Source organism: Nicotiana tabacum, chromosome 9, assembly GCF_000715075.1.
Source record: "Nicotiana tabacum cultivar K326 chromosome 9, ASM71507v2, whole genome shotgun sequence".
Lineage (NCBI taxonomy): Eukaryota > Viridiplantae > Streptophyta > Magnoliopsida > Solanales > Solanaceae > Nicotiana > Nicotiana tabacum.
In genome coordinates, this window is record NC_134088.1 from 48,083,670 (window position 1) to 48,107,047 (window position 23,378).

The 23,378-nt window shown below is 39.7% G+C and overlaps 1 protein-coding gene across 8 annotated transcripts in view; it reads left to right on the forward strand.

Annotated features, from left to right (window-relative positions):
* LOC107795882 (rho GTPase-activating protein REN1-like) overlaps positions 1–23,378 on the forward strand; it is a 102,008-nt gene that overhangs the window by 38,859 nt on the left and 39,771 nt on the right. For all 8 annotated transcript variants that reach the window (XM_075221664.1, XM_075221666.1, XM_075221665.1 and 5 more), the window contains 3 exons: positions 8,190–8,245; positions 8,346–8,415; positions 9,770–9,854. In XM_075221664.1, coding sequence (XP_075077765.1) covers positions 8,190–8,245; positions 8,346–8,415; positions 9,770–9,854 — 211 coding nt within the window. The remainder of the gene's footprint in view (positions 1–8,189; positions 8,246–8,345; positions 8,416–9,769; positions 9,855–23,378) is intronic.

Genomic DNA, 23,378 nt, shown 5'->3' on the forward strand with positions numbered 1-23,378 from the left:
GAAGAAGAAAGAAACGTTTGAGAGCTCAAAGCCCTAATCGCGACCTTTTTCTTTAATCTCTGCCCTTTTTCTTTTCTTTTTTTTAAATAAAGGGATGCTACAGTCGCATGTCGCTACACTGTCGCCTCTCACTATTGTAAAACGCAACGCAACAGAGCAGAAAAGCGATGGCAGCTCGCATCGCTACGCCTCACACTATTAGCGCTGAGGCGAGCGCTATTTACAACCCTGATCTAAATCACCTTGAAGAAAAGTAGTCTTTACATTTATCCGCTCAACCTCTAAATCTAAACTCGTGGCTAAGCCTAGAACCACACGAATAGAAGACATCTTCACAACAGGGGAGAAAATTTCATCAAATTCAACTCCCTTCTTCTGGCCAAAACCTTTAACAACTAATCTCACCTTGTACCTAGGTGCAGAGGTATGTTGATCTTGCTTTATTCTAAATATCCATTTGTTTAATAAGCTCTCTTACCTTTCGGCAATTTCACCAACTCATATGTGCCATTCTCATGGAGTGACTTTATCTCATCTTCCATGGCTTATATCTACTGATCTTTGTGAGTATCTTGCACGACTTCATCATAACTCTCAGGTTCTCCCATGTCAGTTAAAAGTACATACTCATCAGGAGGATAGCGCATGGATTTTTGCTTCTCCCTTGTAGATCTTCTAAGCGAGGTTTCAGGAGCATTCGAAGTAGTTACCTGAGCAGGAATTGGTTGCTGATCAACCACAACTTCATTAATTGGAGCATTCATAACATCTACACCATGATGGTCATTTTGATTTTGATGACTGTCTTCATTGTTGTCTTGTGTTCCTTCATATGCAGTAGGTGCCTTAGCAATAGAAACTGGATCAATATCAACTAAGCTATCATTATTATGAGAATCTATCTTCTATTTTCTCAGCTTTGTCAATATCGTCAATAGTCTGGTTTTCAAAGAATATTGCATCACGACTTCTAATAAGTTTATTATCAACTGGATCATAAAAACGATACCCAAACCCATCTTGACCATAACCAATAAAGATGCACTGCTTAGTTTTGACATCCAGCTTCGATCTCTCATCTTTAGGAACATGCACACAAGCTTTACACCTAAAATCTCTCAGGTGATCATAAGAAACATCTTTGGCAAACCAAACTCTGCCTGGGACATCACCATCCAAAGCAACAACAGGAGACAAATTGATAACATAAGCAACTATGTTAAGTGCTTCCGCCCAAAATGTATTTGGAAGTTTAGCCTCTGAAAGAAAGAATCTAACTCTCTCAACTAGAGTTCTATTTGTCCTCTCTGCCAAACCATTCAATTGGGCGTCTTGGGCAGAGTTTTCTAATGACGAATTCCTTATTCTCTACAATAGTTATCAAAGGGACCACAATATTCACCACCATTGTCGGTGTGAATATATTTTAATTTCTTTCTCGTCTGTCTCTCAGCTAAGGCCTAAAATTTCTTAAACACGTCAAGTGTTTGATCTTTGAATTTCAAAGGATACACCCAGAGCTTACGAGAATGATCATCAATGAAGGTCACAAAGTAAAGTGCACCACCTTTTGACTTTACTTTAAAAGGATCACACAAATCAGAATGAACTAGCTCAAATAATTCCTTTCTTAAAGGAGGATGGCTATGAAAGGAAATCTTTTTCTATTTGCCAACTAAACAATGGACACACATTTTCAACTTTGCTTATTTAACTCCAGAAAGCAAACTTTTCTTAGCTAAACACGTAATCCCCCTCTCATTCATATGACTCAGTCTTCTGTGCCACAATTCTGATAAAGTTTCACTTTCCACCAAATTTATGGAGTCATTAAGTATAGAGCTTTGTGTCACATATAAATGAGAAGACTTGACTCCTCGAGCCACTATTAATAAGCCTTTTGTGAACTTCCATTGGCGCCATTAAAGAGGGCATTATGGTCACCTTCATCTTCTAATCTTCCTCCCGAGATCAAATTGAAAGGAAAGTGTGGAGCACGCTTGACATTCTGAAGAACTATTGTTGAACCATTATTAGTTTTCAAATAAATTATGCCAACACCAAATACCTTAACCTCACTGGCATTGCCCATCTTTAACACTCCAGAGTCAATAGGTGTATAAGATGAGAAACAGTCTTTTCCTGGTGTGACATGTGAGGTAGCTCCAGAAACTACTATCTAGCTCGTCTCATGGGATACCAAATTGTTGTCGTTTTCATCATAAGTAAAAAGGTCATCTCGAACAATAGCAGCAATATTGTTCTCGTTATTTTCAACTTTCTTTCCTTCTCTACTGTCTTTCTTCAACTTTTGGCAGAATTTTTTGATATGTCCTTTCTTGCCACAGTGGTTGCACGAATAATTCTGATATTTGGACCTTGACTTACTTCTGCTTTTACCTCTGCTCCTCAAACCTCTTGTTCTATCTCACCCTGGTCTTCTGTAACCAAAACATCATCTTGTGAGGACGAACCCTGAGATTTTCTCCTTACTTCCTCGTTCAAACACACCACTCTTGGCATATTCCATGGTCACCTTACCACTAGGAGCTTAAATTGTCAAAAAAACACGAAGTGTTTCCCAAGAATCTTGCAGAGTATTAAGAAGCCAAAATCCTTGTATCTTATCATCAAAATTAACTTCCATTCTAGGCAGCTGATCAAGGACACCCTGAAAATCATTTATATGATCAAGGATAGGACTACCCGCCTTGTATTTAAAGGTCATCAGTTGCTTTAACATGAACAACTTCCCAGTTTTTGAAGCATAAAAAATCTCGAGATTTTCCCACAATGATCTCGCATGTGTCTCATTCACAATATGGTTGCGAATATTGTCTTCAACCCATTTTGTATATATCTGTGAGAAAGCACGGGAGAAAATATGTTATTGATATTAGATACTCAATATAATACAATAGGTCATATTTATAGCTATAGTCTACAAAGTACATATTACTCCCATTCCAATGTGAGACTACACATAACTAACACTCCCCCTCAAGCCGGTGCATACACACCATATGTACCGAGCTTGTTACATATGTAACTAATACGAGAACCAATAAGAGACTTAGTGAAAATATCTGCTAGTCGATCATTCGACTTTACAAACTTTGTAACAATATCTCCTGAAAGTATTTTTTTCTCTGACAAAGTGACAGTCGATCTCAATGTGTTTAGTCCTCTCACGGAACACCGGATTTGACGCAATATGAAGAGCAACTCTGCTATCACACACCAGTTCCATCTTGCTGATTTCTCCGAACTTTAACTCCTTGAGCAATTGCTTGACCCAAACTAACTCACACGTTGCCATAGCCATGGCCCGATATTCGGCGCTAAATCGAGCAACTACATTTTGTTTCTTGCTCTTCCACGAGACCAAATTACCTCCTACTAGAACACAATATCCAGACGTAGAACGTCTATCAAAAGGTGATCCTGCCCAATCAGCATCTGTGTACCCAACAATTTGCTCGTGGCCTCGATCCTGCTAACCAACCTCTTATATCTCGTAGGGTCTCTAAAAGGCTCCCCCTGTCCAGGCAGAAGCTTAGCATTCGGATCCATAGGAGAGTCAATAGGTCTGCAACCCATCATTCCACTCTCCTCAAGAATGTCTAAGGCATACTTCCGCTGTGAAATAACAATACCTGAGCTAGACTGAGCAACCTCAATACTTAGAAAATACTTTAATCTGCCCAGATCCTTAGTCTGGAAGTGCTGAGAGAGATGCTGCTTCAAATTAGTAATACCATCCTGATCATTGCCAGTAATAAAAATATCATCAACATAAACCACTAGATAAATACACAGATTAGGAGCAGAATGCCCATAAAACACAGAGTGATCAGCCTCATTACGAGTCATGCCGAACTCCTGAATAATTGTGCTGAACTTACCAAACCAAGCTCGAGGGGACTGTTTCAAACCATATAGTGACCTGCGCAATCTGCACACACAACCATTAAACTCCCCCCGAGCAACAAAACCAGGTGGTTGCTCCATATAAACTTCTTCCTCAAGATCACCGTGGAGAAAAGCATTCTTAATGTCTAACTGATAAAGAGGCCAATGACGTACAACAGCCATGGGCAAAAAGAGACGAACATATGCTACTTTAGCCACGGGAGAGAAAGTATCACTATAATCAAGCCCAAAAATCTGAGTATATCCTTTTGCAACAAGACGAGCCTTAAGCCGATCAACCTGTCCATACGGGCCGACTTTGACTGCATAAACCCAACGACAACCAATCGTAGACTTACCTGCAGGAAGATGAACAAGCTCCCAAGTGCCACTCGCATGTAAAGAAGATATCTCGTCAATCATAGCATGTCGCCATCCTAGATGAGATAGTGCCTCACCTGTAGATTTAGGGATAGAAACAGTGGTCAAAGAAGATATAAAAGTATAATGAGGTGACGACAGACGATGATAATTTAAACCGACATAGTGGGGATTAGGATTAAGTGTGGATCGTACACCTTTGCGGAATGCAATTGGTTGACTAAGAGAAGACAAGTCCGCAGTAGGTGCAGAATCTGATGCAGGGCGTGAATCACCTGGGCCTGATGTTGGATGTGGACGGCGATGATAAGTCAAGAGTGGTGGAGCTGCAGAAAGTTGAACTGGATTATGTAGAGGAACTGAAGCTATAGGTGGTGGAGCTACAACTGGAGCTGTAGGTGATGGAACTGGAGCTATAGGTAGTGGAGCTACAACTAGAGCTGTAGGTGGTTGAGTTGGAGATGTAGAGGAAGATGAACGGGAGATAGTGACTGAATCTCCAAAAGATGAAACTGGTAGTACCTTAGAAATATCTAAGTGATGACCTAAACCTGTGAAGTATGATTGGGTTTCAAAGAAGGTAACATCAGCGGACATAAGGTACCGCTGGAGGTCAGGAGAGTAGCATCGATACCCCTTTTGTGTTGTCGAGTAATCCAGAAATACGCACTTAAGAGCACGGGGAGCTAACTTATCTGTTCCTGGAGTAAGGTTATGGACAAAACAAGTGCTTCCAAAGATACGGGGTGGAAGTGAGAACAAAGGTAAGTGGGGAAACATGACAGAGAATGGAACTTGGTTCTGGATAGCTGAAGATGGCATACGATTAATAAGATAGCAAGATGTAAGAACTGCATCCCCCAAAAACGCAACGGAACATGAGATTGTATGAGTAGGGTACGAGCAGTTTCAATAAGATGTCTATTCTTTCTTTCAGCTACCCCATTTTTTTGAAATGTGTACGGACAAGATGTTTGATTAATAATCTCACACGATTTCATAAACTAGTGAAATGGGGAAGACAAATACTCTCGGGCATTATCACTAAGAAATGTGCGAATAGAAACCCCAAATTGATTTTGAATTTCAGCGTGGAAGGTCTGGAAAATAGAAAACCGCTCAGATCGATTTCTTATCAAAAATATCCAAGTGCACCTGGAATAATCATCAATGAAACTGACAAAGTAGCAAAATCCCCAGGTGGAACTAACCCGACTAGGACCCCAAACATCTGAATTAACTAAAGTAAAAGGTGACTCTACTCGATTATCAAGACGCCGAGGGAAATGGGAGCGAGTATGCTTACCGAGCTGACATGACTCACACTCTAGAGCTGACAAGTGATATAAACCAGATACCATTTTCTGAATTTTTGACAAACTGGGATGTTCCAATCGTTTATGTAATAAATCTGGTGAATCAGTAATAGGACAAGTTGTTGAAGGAAGACAAGATGTGAATCCATGTGATTTAGCAAGGATAAGGTAATAAAGTCCATTTGATTCACGCCCGGTACTAATGATCCGCCCTGTACTCCGTTCTTGTATAAAAACATGGTCATCAAGAAATAAAACAGCGCATTTAAGTGATTTGGCTAAGCGACTAACAGCTAAGAGATTTAAAAAACTATTGGGAACATAAAGGACTGAATCTAAAGGTAAGGAAGGAAGTGGGCTTGCTTGACCTATTGCAGTTGCCATGGTTTGAGACCCATTGGCCATTGTGACTTTTGGAAGAGATTGAGAATACGAAATAGTAGTGAAAAGAGATTTGTTATCAGAAATATGATCTGATGTACCTGAATCAATGACCCAAAACTCGGAGGATGAAGATTGGGAGAAACAAGTCACGCTATTACCTGTTTGAACAACACAAGCTATCTCAGAAGATGTCTGCTTACATGCTTTGTACTGAAGGAACTTAGTATAATCTGCTAAAGAAATCATCCGACTATTCAAAGTATCGGTTCCCATGTCGCTACAATTTATAGTAGTAGGGTTAACTTGAAATAGTGGAAATAAGTAACTCCTGTGGGAAAACTGAAGAAGTAGCTGGGAAAACACTGCTTACAGCAGAAAACAGAAAACTATTTTACGCTGGAAACTCTGTTCATGCCGGAAAAATATAAAAGTGGTCGGAATTTGATTTGAATTAGATGGGTAGGCTCGGAATTGTGAGGAGAGCAGACTGTCCTGAAGAAACTTCGTGAAAAAATGGCTGGAAAGTCGTCGGACCCCTCGCCGGAAAAGTTGATGTTGCCGGCACGTGGAGGCGCGTGGTCGTCGGAGGGTGATCTACCTCGTGGTGGTGTTGGTTTTAGCACAACACCGACAGAAAGTGACTTTCACGTAGACAGGCCTTAGGTCACCGGAAATATTGCTCGATGACTAATTTCTTTTTTCCCGGTTAACGCTGGACTGACGCACAACGATCTTTTCTCACTAATGCTCTGATACCATGTGAGAAAGTACGGGAGAAAATACGTTATTGATATTAGATACTCAATATAATTCAAGAGGTCCTATTTATAGCTATAGTCTACAAAGTACATATTACTCTCATTCCAATGTGGTACTACACATAACTAATAATATCCACATACTTGCTGGTGTTCGAAATCCCAATCTTCATCAAATATACTCTCGGGTTTATAAGGGGCAAAAATGGGTAAATTCATCTTCACAAACAACAAATGTTTCATTTTGCTTTTCCTAACATTATAATTGCTCCTATTTACACATACCATCTTGTTCATATTCGCCTCCATTCCGTAAAAAACCCCAGATAAATAACCAAGGCTTTGATACCACTGTTATGTCGAGGAAGAGGCAAACCCGAATTGGGTACACAACAAGTGTCAAACACGGAGCAACAACAAATCAATTGAAGAAAGAGGAGAAATCACAAAAACAGAGTAGCTGTTCAAGGCTAAAGATCGGTTGCTACGGGACTCCAAATCTGATCTCCACCGTTCAAATCAAAGACCAAGATGTTAGGAACACTCAGTCAAAAATGCAACCCAATCCAACGGTGAACAAATCGGAAAACGTAATTTCAAGCTGGCTGGTCGGAATAAACTCTGCAGCAAAATGAATTCTTTTTCTTCTTTCTTCTCTCTTGATGGAAGCTCTCTCAAAAACCACTCTTATGTGCTAAAGCCTTTCAAAGACTTATATCAATGAGCGTAGAACAATTCTTCGAGGTTGCTCTATTTATAGATAATGAGCGATACTTTCTCTTAAAGCCAAAACTAACTTCAAATAGGAATAAAAATCGAATCCAATTCCGAATAGGAATGGAAACCAAAAGATAATAGGATAAGGCCATTGGGCCTTTGGCTGGACGACATGGGCATGACCCAACACATTCCATAGACCTCTGAGAACTAGTGAGTGGAGGTGGCTTTTTATATGTTTGTTTTAAGTTATTCAGTGAATATGATCTTAGCTGGGTCAGATGCTATACAATTGCTAGTCATATAACCTTTGTAGTTTTTTTTTTCTTTTGATAAACTAATCTTTGTAGCTTATAACCCGAATATATACTTTTTTAATCCCTGGTGTACACTTTCTGCTGGACATTAAGGCACAAAGAGTTCATTTACCCATCATTTTCTTTTTTTCTTTCTTTTCAGTTGAATATTGCTGTATAAATTTTCTGAATTTAAGTGAAAAAAATATTAATGTCTCATGTTTTTTCTGTACCATCTTGGTACCAATTTAATAATATTCTTTACCTTATCAAAAATGAGAGATTTATATCTCATATATTCCCCTGGACCATTGATGTGATGCATCAAATTTTAGGAATTATTTTCTCAATTTAACGAAACATTCTAGCCCGTGTTGCATATACAACTGAAATGAAATTCACTTGATCATTTTTTTTTAACTCAGGGAAAAGTGAGTTTTCTCCGGATGATGATGCACATGTTATTGCTGATTGTGTCAAGGTATATCCTTCTAAACCTAAGTAAATAGGGAAACTCTTAGGTTAGATATTTGTAGCCATTTCCTTCTCAAATTGCTAACTTCTCTGCTAAATTTCTTCAGTACATTCTGCGGGAGTTACCGTCATCTCCAGTTCCTGCATCTTGCTGCAATGCCCTCCTGGAAGCATTTCGTAAGTTTTTCTTTTTTATCTCAATTCTGGATTCCTTTGGACCCTTTATTTCCTTCTTGATGTAACCGAGATCATATAGAAGAAAGAAGAAGAAATGTTTTTCATACTCCCTCCATCACATTTTATATGACATTGTTTGACTAGGCTTTAAGATGCTAGTATGAATTATACATAGTATTAGTGATAGCGGAACAAAATATTAAATCGTAATGTTAGTTTGATACAGAAGACATCACATAAAATTTTGAAATTGTTTAATTGAATTCTTGAAATTTGGTAAAAGTTGTATAGTAATAGGATGGTGTCAAACATTTTGGGTGTTCCAGAAAAACAAAAGTGTCATAAATTTGCAGCTTGTATATATCACTAATTGACTACTGTCTATGCTTATTGTAAAGGTTCTGCATAATAATACTCTCTTCATTGAATATATCAGTTCTAGGCTTATATGCTTTCTCTGTTGATTAAATTATTTCAAGATATTTTGTGGATTCATCATTTATTGGCTAGTTTTATGCTGGTTTTTAACCTATCGCAACCCTCCTCTTTTATTCTGGCTTGGGAGCAGCAATGTGAGCAAGCTCACACAGGCGGAGTTTAATGAGCCTGGGATTAATTTTAATGGATAAACATGGTCATTGAGGATTCATGTAGCCAACAACTTAATGTCTCCACATTCTTTTAAAGCCTTTTTTATTTCAATTGTTTCACATACTTGTCCTTGCCAACATCGGCAAACCGTCAAGGAAGTAAACGGCTTATAATGCCTAAACCTCCAAATGATATCAATGGAATAAGAAAAAGGTGAAACACTTGTGGAAAATGGACATGTTAAATGTTCACTGCTTCAGTTGGTCCAGGTTTTACTGGAGATTTATAAAGGGAATCTGATGTGACTGATAAAGAAAAAGGCATGCGATGTGTCTTTCGTGCAACAAAAATATCATAACATGTCACTCTGTTGTATTACGAACATATATGCTAAACTTTCTAAGCCCCAAAAGTCTCATAACAACTCACTATAATGTTCTGAGTATAGTTTTTTTTTCTCCTTGAGTTAGGATCCATGTGATACATGCTTACTACCAATCTTTCCTTTAAAGCTGCAATCATGAGATGCATTCCTACCATGATTAAGAAAATTTCATTTTGATTGGAGTAAATTCAACTTTTTTACGGAATGGATAAAGTTTGTATGCCAAATACAACTAGGTTAAAGCCACTAGCCAACTTTGGCATAATCATTGTATTGAATACGAATTGTCAGCATACCTCCGACATCTTTTCTAGGTAAATTTATCCTAGAATTTTGGACTGGAGGAATCATGTTAAATGTATTTATGATTATTGTCAGGAACTGAGCGTGTCAATAGAGTCAATAGCATGCGGTCAGCCATATGTGAGACGTTTCCAGAGCCAAATCGTCGCTTGCTGCAGAGGTTCTTATTACATCTTATCGATTTTATCTGACATTTTCATCTGATGCTTCACGGTTTGTTGGTTCCCATATACCTCATTCTATTATCATTTTTGGTAATATCACCATAACTGCTCCTCATTCTCTGAGTATTTCATTTTCAAGTACGTAACTTTGAGTTTCCAGTCGAGCTCTATGCATGTAGATATTTATAGAATTGCTAGATACATGTTTAGATATCTATGGTCTTCTCAATGCTGTTAGATTTGCAATCTTCTTTTGCTTTGATTCTTTTGAATCAATTGATTGAACAGCTCTTACGTGACTGTGAGAAAGCACGGGAGAAAAATATATTATTGATGTTTTAACTATATTACAATGAACCCTATTTTTAAATATACATAATACATAACCTACTCCTACTACATACGGGACTAGGACTAATTATACATATTCACATAACTTTCTAACACTCCCCCTCAAGCTGGTGCATATAAATTATATGTACCGAGCTTGTTACATATGTAACTAATACGAGAACCAGTGAGGGACTTGGTGAAAATGTTTCCAAGCTGATCATTCGACTTCACAAACTTTGTAGCAATATCTCTCAAGAGTATCTTTTCTCTGACAAAGTGACAGTCAATCTCAATGTGTTTAGTTCTCTCATGGAACACTAGATTTGATGCAATATGAATAGCAGCTTGATTATCAAACACAAGTTCCATCTGACTGATCTCGCCAAATTTTAATTCCTTGAGCAACTGTTTGATCCAAATTAGCTCATATGTTGCCATAACTATTGCTTGATATTCTGCTTCTGCACTAGACCGAGCAACCATATTCTGTTTCTTGCTCTTCCAAGACACCAAATTACTGTCACGTCCCAAATTACCCCCGGACGTGATTGGCACCTAGCTAACACCACCAGCTAGGCGAACCTTTTTCTCAAACATTTAGCCATTTACTCAAACACCGGGAGAACAATTAAGTGCATAGCTAAAAGTATTATTAATGATTAAAGACGAAATAATTATCACCCAATACCTTAGTCAATTGATAGAAAAACCAACAATTACTCAAATAATAAAACTCTAGCCCAAATCCCACACTAAGACCTTGGAGCATCTAATAGAGTAATGAGTTTTACTGACGGGTATGCAAACCCCCAAAGAAAAAGGAAATAACTAACACGAATTAGACAAAACTGAAACGAAAGCCTCCACGAACAATACGGTGGCTCACCTCAGCAATAAGATCCACTCGAACAGACTCGTCAGCAACTAACTCTATCTCCCGCAACGGTATCTGCATAGAGATGCAGGTAAGGAGTGAGTTATACGTAAATATAATCCAGTAAGATCCTCGACCCGTCACTCTGAATACCTCTGGAACAAGTGTTAGAAAATACAAATACACCATAACAAGAACAGTATACTAAACTCAATAATTATACAATAACACAATATATAGGTATCAACAGAGTTAATAATAGTTAACTAACAAGAACACACATATCTCAACCCACTACACACTAAGGGATTGTCATAACTACAGTGAAAGAATTTAACCAACACCTCTATAAGTCCACAACGGCACCACAGTGCCTCAAATATGTAACAGAGCATACACAATGCTCACCGAAGTATACACAATGCTCCAAATATATATCAAGAAGCATACACAATGCTCGGGTGATGTATAAAGGCATACACAATGCCCCCAATATCATGGCTCACAACCGTATCAAACTCGACACCATGGCTCACAGCCGAATCAAACTCAACATCATGGCTCACAGCCGTATCAAAGTATCAAACTCAACATCATGGCTCACAGCCGTATCAAAGTATCAAACTCAACACCATGGCTCACAGCAGTATTAAACTCAACATCATGGCTCACAGCTGTATCACGCCATCAAACAACTTATAAAATAATTTTTTTAATTTTGTATTTTTCATAAAATAATATATTTGCTGCTAGTCTAAGACCACCGATTCTGCCAAGCGCACGCTGTTAGTTTACAGATATGTATAGTGTAATCTTGTCCCACATTAGAAGAGGAGTAATATCTCCTTGTAGTGTATAACTATAAATAGGGACCTCTTGTATTGTATTTATCATCCAAGATCAATAACATATTTTATCCCGTGCTTTGTCACATGGTATCAGAGCATTAGTGAGAAACTCGTCGTTGTGCATCATTCCAGCGACTTCCGGGAAGAAAGACCTCTTCGCCGTGCAATTTTCTGGCGATTTAGAAGGTTGTCTGTAAGCAAATCACTTTCTGTTGGTGTTGTGCAAAAACCAACACTACCACAAGACTCCTCAGGCTCCGACGACCAAACCCCAGTCAACCCCACCGGAAAACACACGTCCACGCGCCGTCACGCGCCTGGAAAAGAAAAAATTTCCGGCGAGATCTAACCCACGCGCCGACGCGTGACCACTGTTCCGGCCAGATTTTGAAAAAGTTCCAGTTGAACTGCAGGATCTCCTGGTAATTCCGATCCTACCCTCACTGGTTTTGTTTCATTCCGACCACTTTGAGTTTTTTCGTCAGCTACAGTAGATTCCGGCGAGCTACAGTGTTTCCAGCGTGAACAGTGTTTTCGGCGCAGAACAGTGTTCTGCTTTCCTGCTGTAAATAGTGTTTTACAAGCTATTTCTTTGTTTTATCACAGGAGTTACTTATTTCCACTATTTCAAGTTAACCATACTACTACAAATTTTCTCACAGGAGTTACTTATTTTCACTATTTCAAGTTAACCATACTATTACAAATTGTAGCGACAAATTGTAGCGACATGGGAACCGATGCTTTGAATAGTCGGATGGTTTCTTTAGCAGAGTATATTGAGTTCCTTCAGTATAAAGCATGTAAGCAGACATCTTCTGAGATAGCTTCTGTTGTTCAAACAGGTAATAGCGTGACTTGTTTCTCCCAATCTTCATCCTCTGAGTCTTGGGTCATTGATTCAGGTGCATCAGATCATATTTCTGGTAACAAATCTCTTTTCACTACTATTTCGTATTCTCAATCTTTTCCAAAAGTCACAATGGCCAATGAGTCTCAAACCAAGGCAACTGCACTAGGTTCAGCAAGCCCACTCCTTACCTTTAGATTCAGTCCTTTATGTTCCCAATAGTCCTTTTAATCTCATAGTTGTTCGTCGCTTAGCCAAATCACTTAAATGCGGCTGTTTTATTTCTTGATGACCATGTTTTTATACAGGAACGCAGTACGGGACTGATTATTGGTGCCGTGCGTGAATCAAACGGACTTTATTACCTTATCCTTGCTAAATCACATGGACTCACATCTTGTTTTCCTTCTACAACTTGTCCTGTTACTGATTCACCAGATTTATTACATAAACGGTTGGGACATCCCAGTTTGTCAAAACTTCAGAAAATGGTATCTGGCTTATCTCACTTGTCAGCTCTAGAGTGTGAGTCATGTCAGCTCGGTAAGCATACTCGCTCTCATTTACCTCGGCGTCTTGATAATCGAGTAGAGTCACATTTTATTTTAGTCAATTGGGATGTTTGGGGTCCTAGTCGGGTCAGTTCCACCTTGGGATTCCGCTACTTTGTCAGTTTCATTGATGATTATTCCAGGTGCACTTGGATATTTTTGATAAAAAATCGATCTGAGCTGTTTTCTATTTTCTAGACCTTACACGCAGAAATTCAAAATCAATTTGGGGTTTCTATTAGCACATTTGTAGTGATAATGTCCGAGAGTATTTATCTTCCCCATTTCAGCAGTTTATGAAATCTCAAGGGATTATTCATCAAACATCTTGTCCTTACACATTTCAACAAACTGGGGTAGCTGAAAGAAAGTATAGACATCTTATTGAAACTGCTTGTACCCTACACATACAATCTCATGCTCTGTTGCATTTTTGGGGGGATGCAGTTCTTACATCTTGCTATGTTGTTAATCGTATGCCATCTTCAGCTATCCAGAACTTAGTTCCATTCTATGTCATCTTTCCCCACTTACCTTTGTTCTCTCTTCCACTCCGTATCTTTGGAAGCACTTGTTTTGTCCATAACCTTACTCCAGGAACAGATAAGTTAGCTCCTCGTGCTCTTAAGGGCGTATTTCTGGGTTTTTCGAGAAAACAAAAGGGGTATCGATGCTACTCTCCTGACCTCCAGTGGTACCTTATGTCCGTTAATGTTAGTTTCTTTGAAACCCAATCATACTTCACAGGTTCAGGTCATCACTTAGATATTTCTGAGGTACTACCAGTTTCATCTTTTGGAGATTCTATCACTCTAGCTCCACCACCTACAACTCCAGTTGAGCTATAGGTGGTTGGACTACAACTGGATCCGTAAGTGGTGGAGCTGGAGTGACTGAATCTCTAAAAGGTGAAACTGGTAGTACCTCAGAAATATCTAAGTGATGACCTGAACCTGTGAAGTATGATTGGGTTTCAAAGAAGGTAACATCAGCGGACATAAGGTACCGCTGGAGGTCAGAAGAGTAGCATCGATACCCCTTTTGTGTTCTCGAAAAACCCAGAAATATGCACTTAAGAGCACGAGGAGCTAACTTATCTGTTCCTGGAGTAAGGTTATGGACAAAACAAGTGCTTCCAAAGATACGGGTGGAAGAGAGAACAAAGGTAAGTGGGGAAACATGACAGAGAATGGAACTTGGTTCTGGATAGCTGAAGATGGCATACGATTAATAAGATAGCAAGATGTAAGAACTGCATCCCCCAAAAACGCAACGGAGCATGAGATTGTATGAGTAGGGTACGAGCAATTTCAATAAGATATATATTCTTTCTTTCAACTACCCCATTTTGTGGTTAGATTTGTACGGACAAGATGTTTGATGAATAATCCCATGAGATTTCATAAACTGCTGAAATGGGAAAGACAAATACTCTCGGGCATTATCACTACGAAATGTGCGATTAGAAACCCCAAATTGATTTTGAATTTCAGCATGGAAGGTCTAGAAAATAGCTCATATCGATTTTTTATCAAAAATATCCAAGTGCACCTGGAATAATCATCTATGAAACTCACAAAGTAGCGGAATCCCAAGGTGGAACTGACCCGAATGGACTAAAGTAAGAGGTGACTCTGCTCGATTATCAAGACCCCGAGGAAAATGGGAGTGGGTATGCTTACCGAGCTGACATGACTCACACTCTAGAGCTGACAAGTGAGATAAACCAGATACCATTTTCTAAAATTTTGACAAACTGGGATGTCCCAACTGTTTATGTAATAAATCTGGTGAATCAGTTACATGACAAGTTGTAGAAGGAAGACAAGATGTGAGTCCATGTGATTTAGCAAGGATAAGGTAATAAAGTCCGTTTGATTCACGCTCGGTACCAATGATCCGCCCCGTACTGCGTTCCTGTATAAAAACATGGTCATCAAGAAATAAAACAGCGCATTTAAGTGATTTGGCTAAGCGACTAATAGCTATGAGATTAAAAAGACTATTGGGAACATAAAAGACTGAATCTAAAGGTAAGGAAGGAAGTGGGCTTGCTTGACCTATTGCAGTTGCCATGGTTTGAGACCCATTATGACTTTGGGAAGAGATTGAGAATACGAAATAGCAGTGAAAAAAGATTTGTTACCAGAAATATGATCTGATGCACCTGAATCAATGAACCAAGACTCAGAGGATGAAGATTGGGAGAAACAAGTCACGCTATTACCTGTTTGAACAACAGAAGCTATCTGAGAAGATGTCTGCTTACATGCTTTGTACTGAAGGAACTCAATATAATCTGCTAAAGAAACCATCCGACTATTCAAAGTATCGGTTCCCATGTCGCTACAATTTGTAGTAGTAGGGTTAACTTGAAATAGTGGAAATAAGTAACTCCTGTGAGAAAACTGTAGAAATAGCTTGAAAAACACTGTTTAGAAGGAGATATTAATTCCTCTTCCAATGTGGGACAAGATTACACTATACATATCTATAAACTAACAGATAGGAAAAGGCAGACTGACGCTATTTTAGCCACGAGAGAGAAAGTATCACTGTAACCCAGCCCAAATATCTAAGTATATCCTTTGGCAACAAGACGGGCCTTAAGTGTATCAATCTGACCATCTAGACCAACTTTGACTGCATACACCCAACGACAACCAACAGTAGATTTACGTGAAGGAAACGGAACAAGCTCCCAAGTATCACTCGTATGTAAAGTAGACATCTCTCAACCATAGCTTGTCGCTATCCTGGATGAGACAGTGCTTCACTTGTAGATTTAGGGATGGAAACAGAGGTCAAAGAAGATACAAAAGCATAATCGGGTGATGATAGATGACGATAACTTAAACGACATAATGGGATTAGGATTAAGCGTCGTCCGTATACCTTTTCTCTTCGACTGACTAGGAGAAGACAACTCCGCAGTAGGAGCCGGGTCAGGTGCAGGACGTGAATCAGTTGGGCCTGATGCCGGGCGCGGACGATGACGATAAATCAAAAGTGGTGTTCCTGTGGCTGGGGATCTATGAGGATCAAATATAGATTCCTCAACGGTTGGTATGGGTAAGACTTCTGTGATTGAGAATGTAGGAGGAGCTAGAGTTGGGGCTGTAGTGATGGAGCCATGGAGGAAGGTGGAGGGGAAGTAGTGACTGAATCTCCAAAATGTAACTGGTAGCACATATGAAATGTCTAAGTGACCACCTAGGCCTGTGAAGTATGGTTGAATTTCAAAGAAGGTAACATCAGCAGACATAAGGCACCGCTGAAGGTCAGGTGATATCCTTTTTGCGTTCTTGAGTAACGTAGAAATACACACTTAAGAGCACGGGGAGCTAACTTATCTTTTCCTGGAGTCAGGTTATAAACAAAACATGTGCTCCCAAAGACACAAGGTGGAAGAGAGAACAAGGATGAGTGAGGAAACAACACAGAGAATGGAACTCGATTCTAGATAGCTGAGGATGACATACGATTAATAAGATAACCAGATGTTAGAACTGCATCCCCACTAAAAATGCAACGGAACATGAGATTGTATGAGTAGGGTACGAGCAGCCTCAATGAGTCTCAATGAGATGCCATACATACAAGTTGGGAGTAATAATTAAAAACTTGTTTGGACAACACCTCTGCCTAGATAACTAATTAACCCACTACTTAGAAGAAACAACATCCAAGAATATCAATTCATATTTATGGATAAAAATAAATCAGTACAATTCACTTTGCACTTCGTACAATTGTCCAGAGCAGTTATATGGATAAAAATAAATTATATATATATTCTTAACGGGTTAACGGATTATCCATTAAGAAAATTAAATAATCCATATTCTTAACGGGTTAACGGATTATCCGTTAAGAAAATTGAATAATCCGCCCCCAAACTGATAAGCCGTTAATAAAAAAATTTCAATCTGTTCCCCGTCCGTTAAACCGTTAACCCGATACCAATAAGCCATTAAGCTTCGGTTTCGGTTCGGTTTTCGATTTCGGTTCGGTTTTGAACACTCCTTGTCTGCAGCCCATCATTCGTGTCTCCTCAAAAATGTTTAAGACATACTTCCGTTGTGAAATAACAATACCTGAGCTAGACTGAGTGACCTCAATACCTAGAAAATACTTTAATTGACCCAGATCCTTAGTCTGAAAGTGTTGGAAGAGTTGCTGCTTCAGATTAGTAATACCATCCTGATCATTGCTAGTAATAACAATATCATCTACATAAACCACCAGATAAATACACAGATTAAGAGCAAAATACCGATAAAACACAGAGTGATCAGCTTCACTACGAGTCATGCCGAACTCTTGAATAACTGTGCTGAACTTACCAAACCAAGCTCGGGGAGATTGTTTCAAACCATAGAGTGACCTGCGCAATCGGCATACAAGACCACTAGACTCCCCTTGAGCAACAAAATCAGGTGGTTACTCCATATAAACTTATTCCTCGAGATCACCGTAGAGAAAAACATTCTTAATATGTGACTGATAAAGAGACCAATGACGAATAGCAGCCATGGACCAAAAGAGGCGAACAAATGCTACTTTAGCCACGAGAGAGAAAGTGTCGCTATAATCAAGCCTCAATACCTGAGTGTATCCTTTTGCAATAAGACGAGCCTTAAGCCGATCAACCTGGTCATTCGGGGCGGCTTTGACTGCATAAACCCAATGACAACTAGTAGTAGATATACCCGAAAGAAGAGGAATAAGCTCCAAGTACCACTCGCATGTAAAGCAGACATCTCGTCAACCAAAGCATGCCGCTATCCTGGATGAGATAGTGCCTCATCTCTATTCTTATTCGTCGAAACAGTGGACAAAGATGATACAAAAGCATAATGAGGTGCTAACAAACGATGATAACTTAAACCGACATAATGGGGATTAGGATTAAGTGTGGATCGTACACATTTTCGAAGTGCAATTAGGGGATTAGGAGGAGACGAGTCTGTAGTATGTGCAGAATCTGATGCAGGACGTGAATCATCTAGGCTTGATGTTGGACGTGGACGACGATGATAAGTCAAGAGTGGTAGTCTTGTGACTGGGGATGTAGGAGGAGCAACTATAGACTCCTCAAAAGTCTGTATAGGTAGTAGTGGTTGCGGTGGTGCTGTAGATGTGGATTCCTCACAAGTAGGTACAGGTAAGACCTCAAATATATTAAGATGATCAGAAGAAGTAAAGGTTGAGAATCAAAAAATGTGACATCGGCTGACATAAGATAACTACGAAGGTCAAGTGAGTAGAAACGATACCCTTTTTGAACCCAAGAATAACGAAGGAGCAAACACGTAAGAGCACGAGAAGCTAACTTATCTTTTTCGAGAGCTAAGTTGCGAACAAAACTTGTACTCCCAAAAACATAAGGAGAAAGAAAGTATAAGAGTGACTTAGGGAATAATACTGAATGTGGAATCTGATTTTGGATAACAGTTAAAGGCATCCGATTAATCAAGTAACAAGCTATAAGAACTGCATCGCCCCAAAAACGTAGCAGAACATGGGACTGAACTAGAAGTGTGCAAGCGGTTTCAATGAGATGCATATTCTTTCAATGCTACCCCATTTTGCTGAGGGGTATACAGACAAGATATTTGATGGATAATTCTTTGAGAGGTCATAAACTGCTGAAACTGGGAGGATAAGTATTTTAAAGTATTATCACCACAAAAAGTGCGAATAGAAACACCTAATTGATTTTTAATTTCAGCACAAAAAATCTGGAAGATAGAAAACAACTAGGAACGATATTTCATTAGGAAATTACAAGTACATCTTGCGTAATCATCAATGAACTAACTCTACTAGGACCCCATATAGCAGAATGAACTAAAGAAAAAATAGATACTGAACGACTCTCAGCACTACGCGGAAAGATGGTTAGGGTATGTTTCCCAAGTTGACACGACCCACAATCTAATGTAGACAAACTAGGCACCATCTTCTGAAGCTTGGATAAACTCGGATGTCCTAAATTTCTGTGAATTAGGTCCGGAGGATCTGTAGCTGGACATGCTGTGGAGGGATTGAGTGAGTTAAGGTAGTAAAGGCCTTATGATTCACGCCCTGTGCCAACTGTCTGCCCCGTACTGCAGTCTTGCATAATAAAAGAATCATCAATAAAATATATACCACAATGGAGGGCACGAGTCAAATGACTAACAGATGCAAGACTAAAAGGACAGTCAGGGACATAAAGACCGGAATCTAGAGTGGCAGAAGATGAGGGATTAGCTTGTCCAACTCCTTTTGCCTTAGTTTGGAATCCATTGGCTAAAGTAAACGTAGGAAGATACTGTGAATACACAATATTCAATAAAAGTGATTTATTACCATAGATATGATCAGAAGCTCTTGAGTCCATGTCCAAGAGTACTAGACTAAGAAACACAAGTAAAAGAATTACCCGCAACATGAGTATCAATCTGAGCATCTGAGGCTACTTGTGGAGATGTTTGCCTACTTGCTTGATAATGAAGGAACTCATTATATTCTTCTTCAGATAAAGAAAATTTCTGATTACCTATAGTCTCGGTCTGAGCAACATGAGCGTTTCTGGGTGGTCAACCATATAAAGAATAACATACTTCACGAATGTGTCCAAGTTTATTACAATAAGAACACTTGGGTCGAGATCTCTCAAAACGACCTCCTCCTCGTCGATTCTCTATAGCCTGAGATGTACGATTTTCCATTGTTTGAGATGCGAGAATAGATGAGTCAATAGTTGGTAATGAGACCACTGCGTGACTGGGTGGCGCAGCAAGAGGAAGTAATCGAGAGAATAGTTCATCAACCATAGGGACGGAAGGACTAGCCAAAATTTGGTCTCTCACCGAGTCAAGATCATTAGGCAGTCCAGCAAGTGTAAGAACTAGAAACATCTTCTCTCGTTGCTTTTGTTGTTTTTCAACACTAGCAGTGACTGGTATCAACTTCTCAAATTCCTCCATAACTGCCTGCGACTGTCCCAAGTAGGTTGACATATCCAATTCCTGTTTCTTTAAGTATGTCATCCGAAATATCACATCATAAAAGCGAGATATGTCATTAGTGTATAAAGCACGAGCCTTCTCCCAAACTGAATAACATGTCTGGAATGGATGAAACAAAGGCATTATTTTGGAATCAATCGATTGCCACAACAAACTACATAATTGAGCATCAACTTTCTCCCAGAGTGGTTTGGCCTTTTCATCTCCATCACTAGTCTTCTTGGCTAGGTGTTCTTGGACACCTAGACCCTTGCACCACAACTCAACAGAAGAAACCCAGGCTTAAGGGTTTGAACTTCCTATTAAGGGTTCTGAAGTAATCATCAAACTTGAATTTCCAGAACCCTTGCTTTTAGAACCAAAAACATCAAGTTCCAAAGACATTGTTGGACCAAGTAGCATAGACAATCAAGAACAATAAAAAGCTCACAGGAACAATGAAGAAAAAACATTGTCTCTCACCGGAAACTGAACAGTCGCCGGAGAATAAAAAGGTCATCAGAATTTGATGTAACTTGGATGAATAGACTCGGAATAGCCTCGCGAGTAAGCTGTCCAAAAGAAGTTGTCACAAAATAGCCGGAGGGCAGTTCACGCGCCAACGCGTGAGAAGATCTCGCCGGAATTTTTCTTCTTCTAGCCGGCGTGTGGGGGGTTATTTTCCGGCGAGGTTTTCTGGGGTTTGGTCGTCGGAGAATGTAGGACCCTCTGGTGGTGTTGGTTTCAGTACAACACCGAAGGAAACGTAGGTGACGCAATAACAACCCTAGAAGTGGCCGAAAATTGACGCGTGGGGACTGTCTGGCTGAGTTTTCTTTCCCGGATGTTTCTCACCAATGCTTTGATACCATGTGAGGAGCGTAGCACGGAAAGGTTTTATTAATTATTGTGAGAAGGCACTGGAGAAAATATGTTATTGATATTAGATGATAAATACAATACAAGAGGTCCCTATTTATAGCTATACACTACAAGGAGATATTACTCCTCTTCCAATGTGGGACAAGACTACACTATACATATCTGTAAACTAACACTCCCCCTCAAGCCGGTGCATACACATCATATGTACTGAGCTTGTTACACATATAGCTAATACGAGAACCAGTAAGAGTCTTAGTGAAAATATCTGCTAGTTGATCATTCGACTTTACAAACGTTATAACAATATCTCGTGAAAGTATTTTTTCTCTGACAAAGTGATAGTCGATCTCAATGTGTTTAGTCCTCTCATGGAACACCGCATTTGACGCAATATGAAGAGCAGCTTGGTTATCACACACTAGTTCCTTCTTGCTGATTTCTCCGAACTTTAACTCCTTGAGCAACTGCTTGACCCAAACTAACTCACACGTCGCTATAGCCATGGCTCGATATTCGGCTTCGGCACTAGATAGAGCAACTACATTCTGTTTCTTGCTCTTCCACGAGACCAAGTTACCTCCTACTAGGTGGTTGCTCCATATAAACTTCTTCCTCAAGATCACTATGGAGAAAAGCATTCTTAATGTCTAACTGATAAAGAGGCTAATGACGTACAACAACCATGGACAAAAAGAGACGAACAAATGCCACTTACGCCACGGGAGAGAAAGTATCACTATAATCAAGCCCAAAAATCTGAGTATATCCTTTTGCAACAAGACGAGCCTTAAGCCGATCAACCTGACTATCCGGGCCGACTTTGTCTGCATAAACCCAACGACAACCAACAGTAGACTTACGTGAAGGAAGAGGAACAAGCTCCCAAGTGTCACTCGCATGTAAAGCAGACATCTCGCCAATCATAACATGTCGCTATCCTGGACGAGATAGTGCCTCACCTGTAGACTTAGGGATAGAAACAGTGGACAAAAAAGATATAAAAGCATAATGAGGTGACGACAGGCGAAGATAACTTAAACCGGCATAGTGGGGATTAGGATTAAGTGTGGATTGTACACTTTTGCGGAGTGCAATTGGTTGACTAAGAGGAGACAAGTCCGCAGTAGGTGCAGAATCTGATGTGGGGCGTGAATCACCTGGGCCTGATGCTGGATGTGGACGACGATGATAAGTCAATAGTGGTGGAGCTGCAGAAGGTTGAACTGGATTATGTGGAGCACCTACAACTCCAGTTGAGCTATAGGTGGTTGGACTACAACTGGATCCGTAAGTGGTGGAGCTGGAGTGACTGAATCTCTAAAAGGTGAAACTGGTAGTACCTCAGAAATATCTAAGTGATGACCTGAACCTGTGAAGTATGATTGGGTTTCAAAGAAGGTAACATCAGCGGACATAAGGTACCGCTGGAGGTCAGAAGAGTAGCATCGATACCCCTTTTGTGTTCTCGAAAAACCCAGAAATACGCACTTAAGAGCACGAGGAGCTAACTTATCTGTTCCTGGAGTAAGGTTATGGACAAAACAAGTGCTTCCAAAGATACGGGTGGAAGAGAGAACAAAGGTAAGTGGGGAAACATGACAGAGAATGGAACTTGGTTCTGGATAGCTGAAGATGGCATACGATTAATAAGATAGCAAGATGTAAGAACTGCATCCCCCAAAAACGCAACGGAGCATGAGATTGTATGAGTAGGGTACGAGCAATTTCAATAAGATATATATTCTTTCTTTCAACTACCCCATTTTGTGGTTAGATTTGTACGGACAAGATGTTTGATGAATAATCCCATGAGATTTCATAAACTGCTGAAATGGGAAAGACAAATACTCTCGGGCATTATCACTACGAAATGTGCAATTAGAAACCCCAAATTGATTTTGAATTTCAGCATGGAAGGTCTGGAAAATAGAAAATAGCTCATATCGATTTTTTATCAAAAATATCCAAGTGCACCTGGAATAATCATCAATGAAACTCACGAAGTAGAGGAATCCCAAGGTGAACTGACCCGACTAGGACCCCAAACATCCGAATAGACTAAAGTAAGAGGTGACTCTGCTCGATTATCAAGACGCCGAGGGAAATGGGAGTGGGTATGCTTACCGAGCTGACATGACTCACACTCTAGAGCTGACAAGTGAGATAAACCAGATACCATTT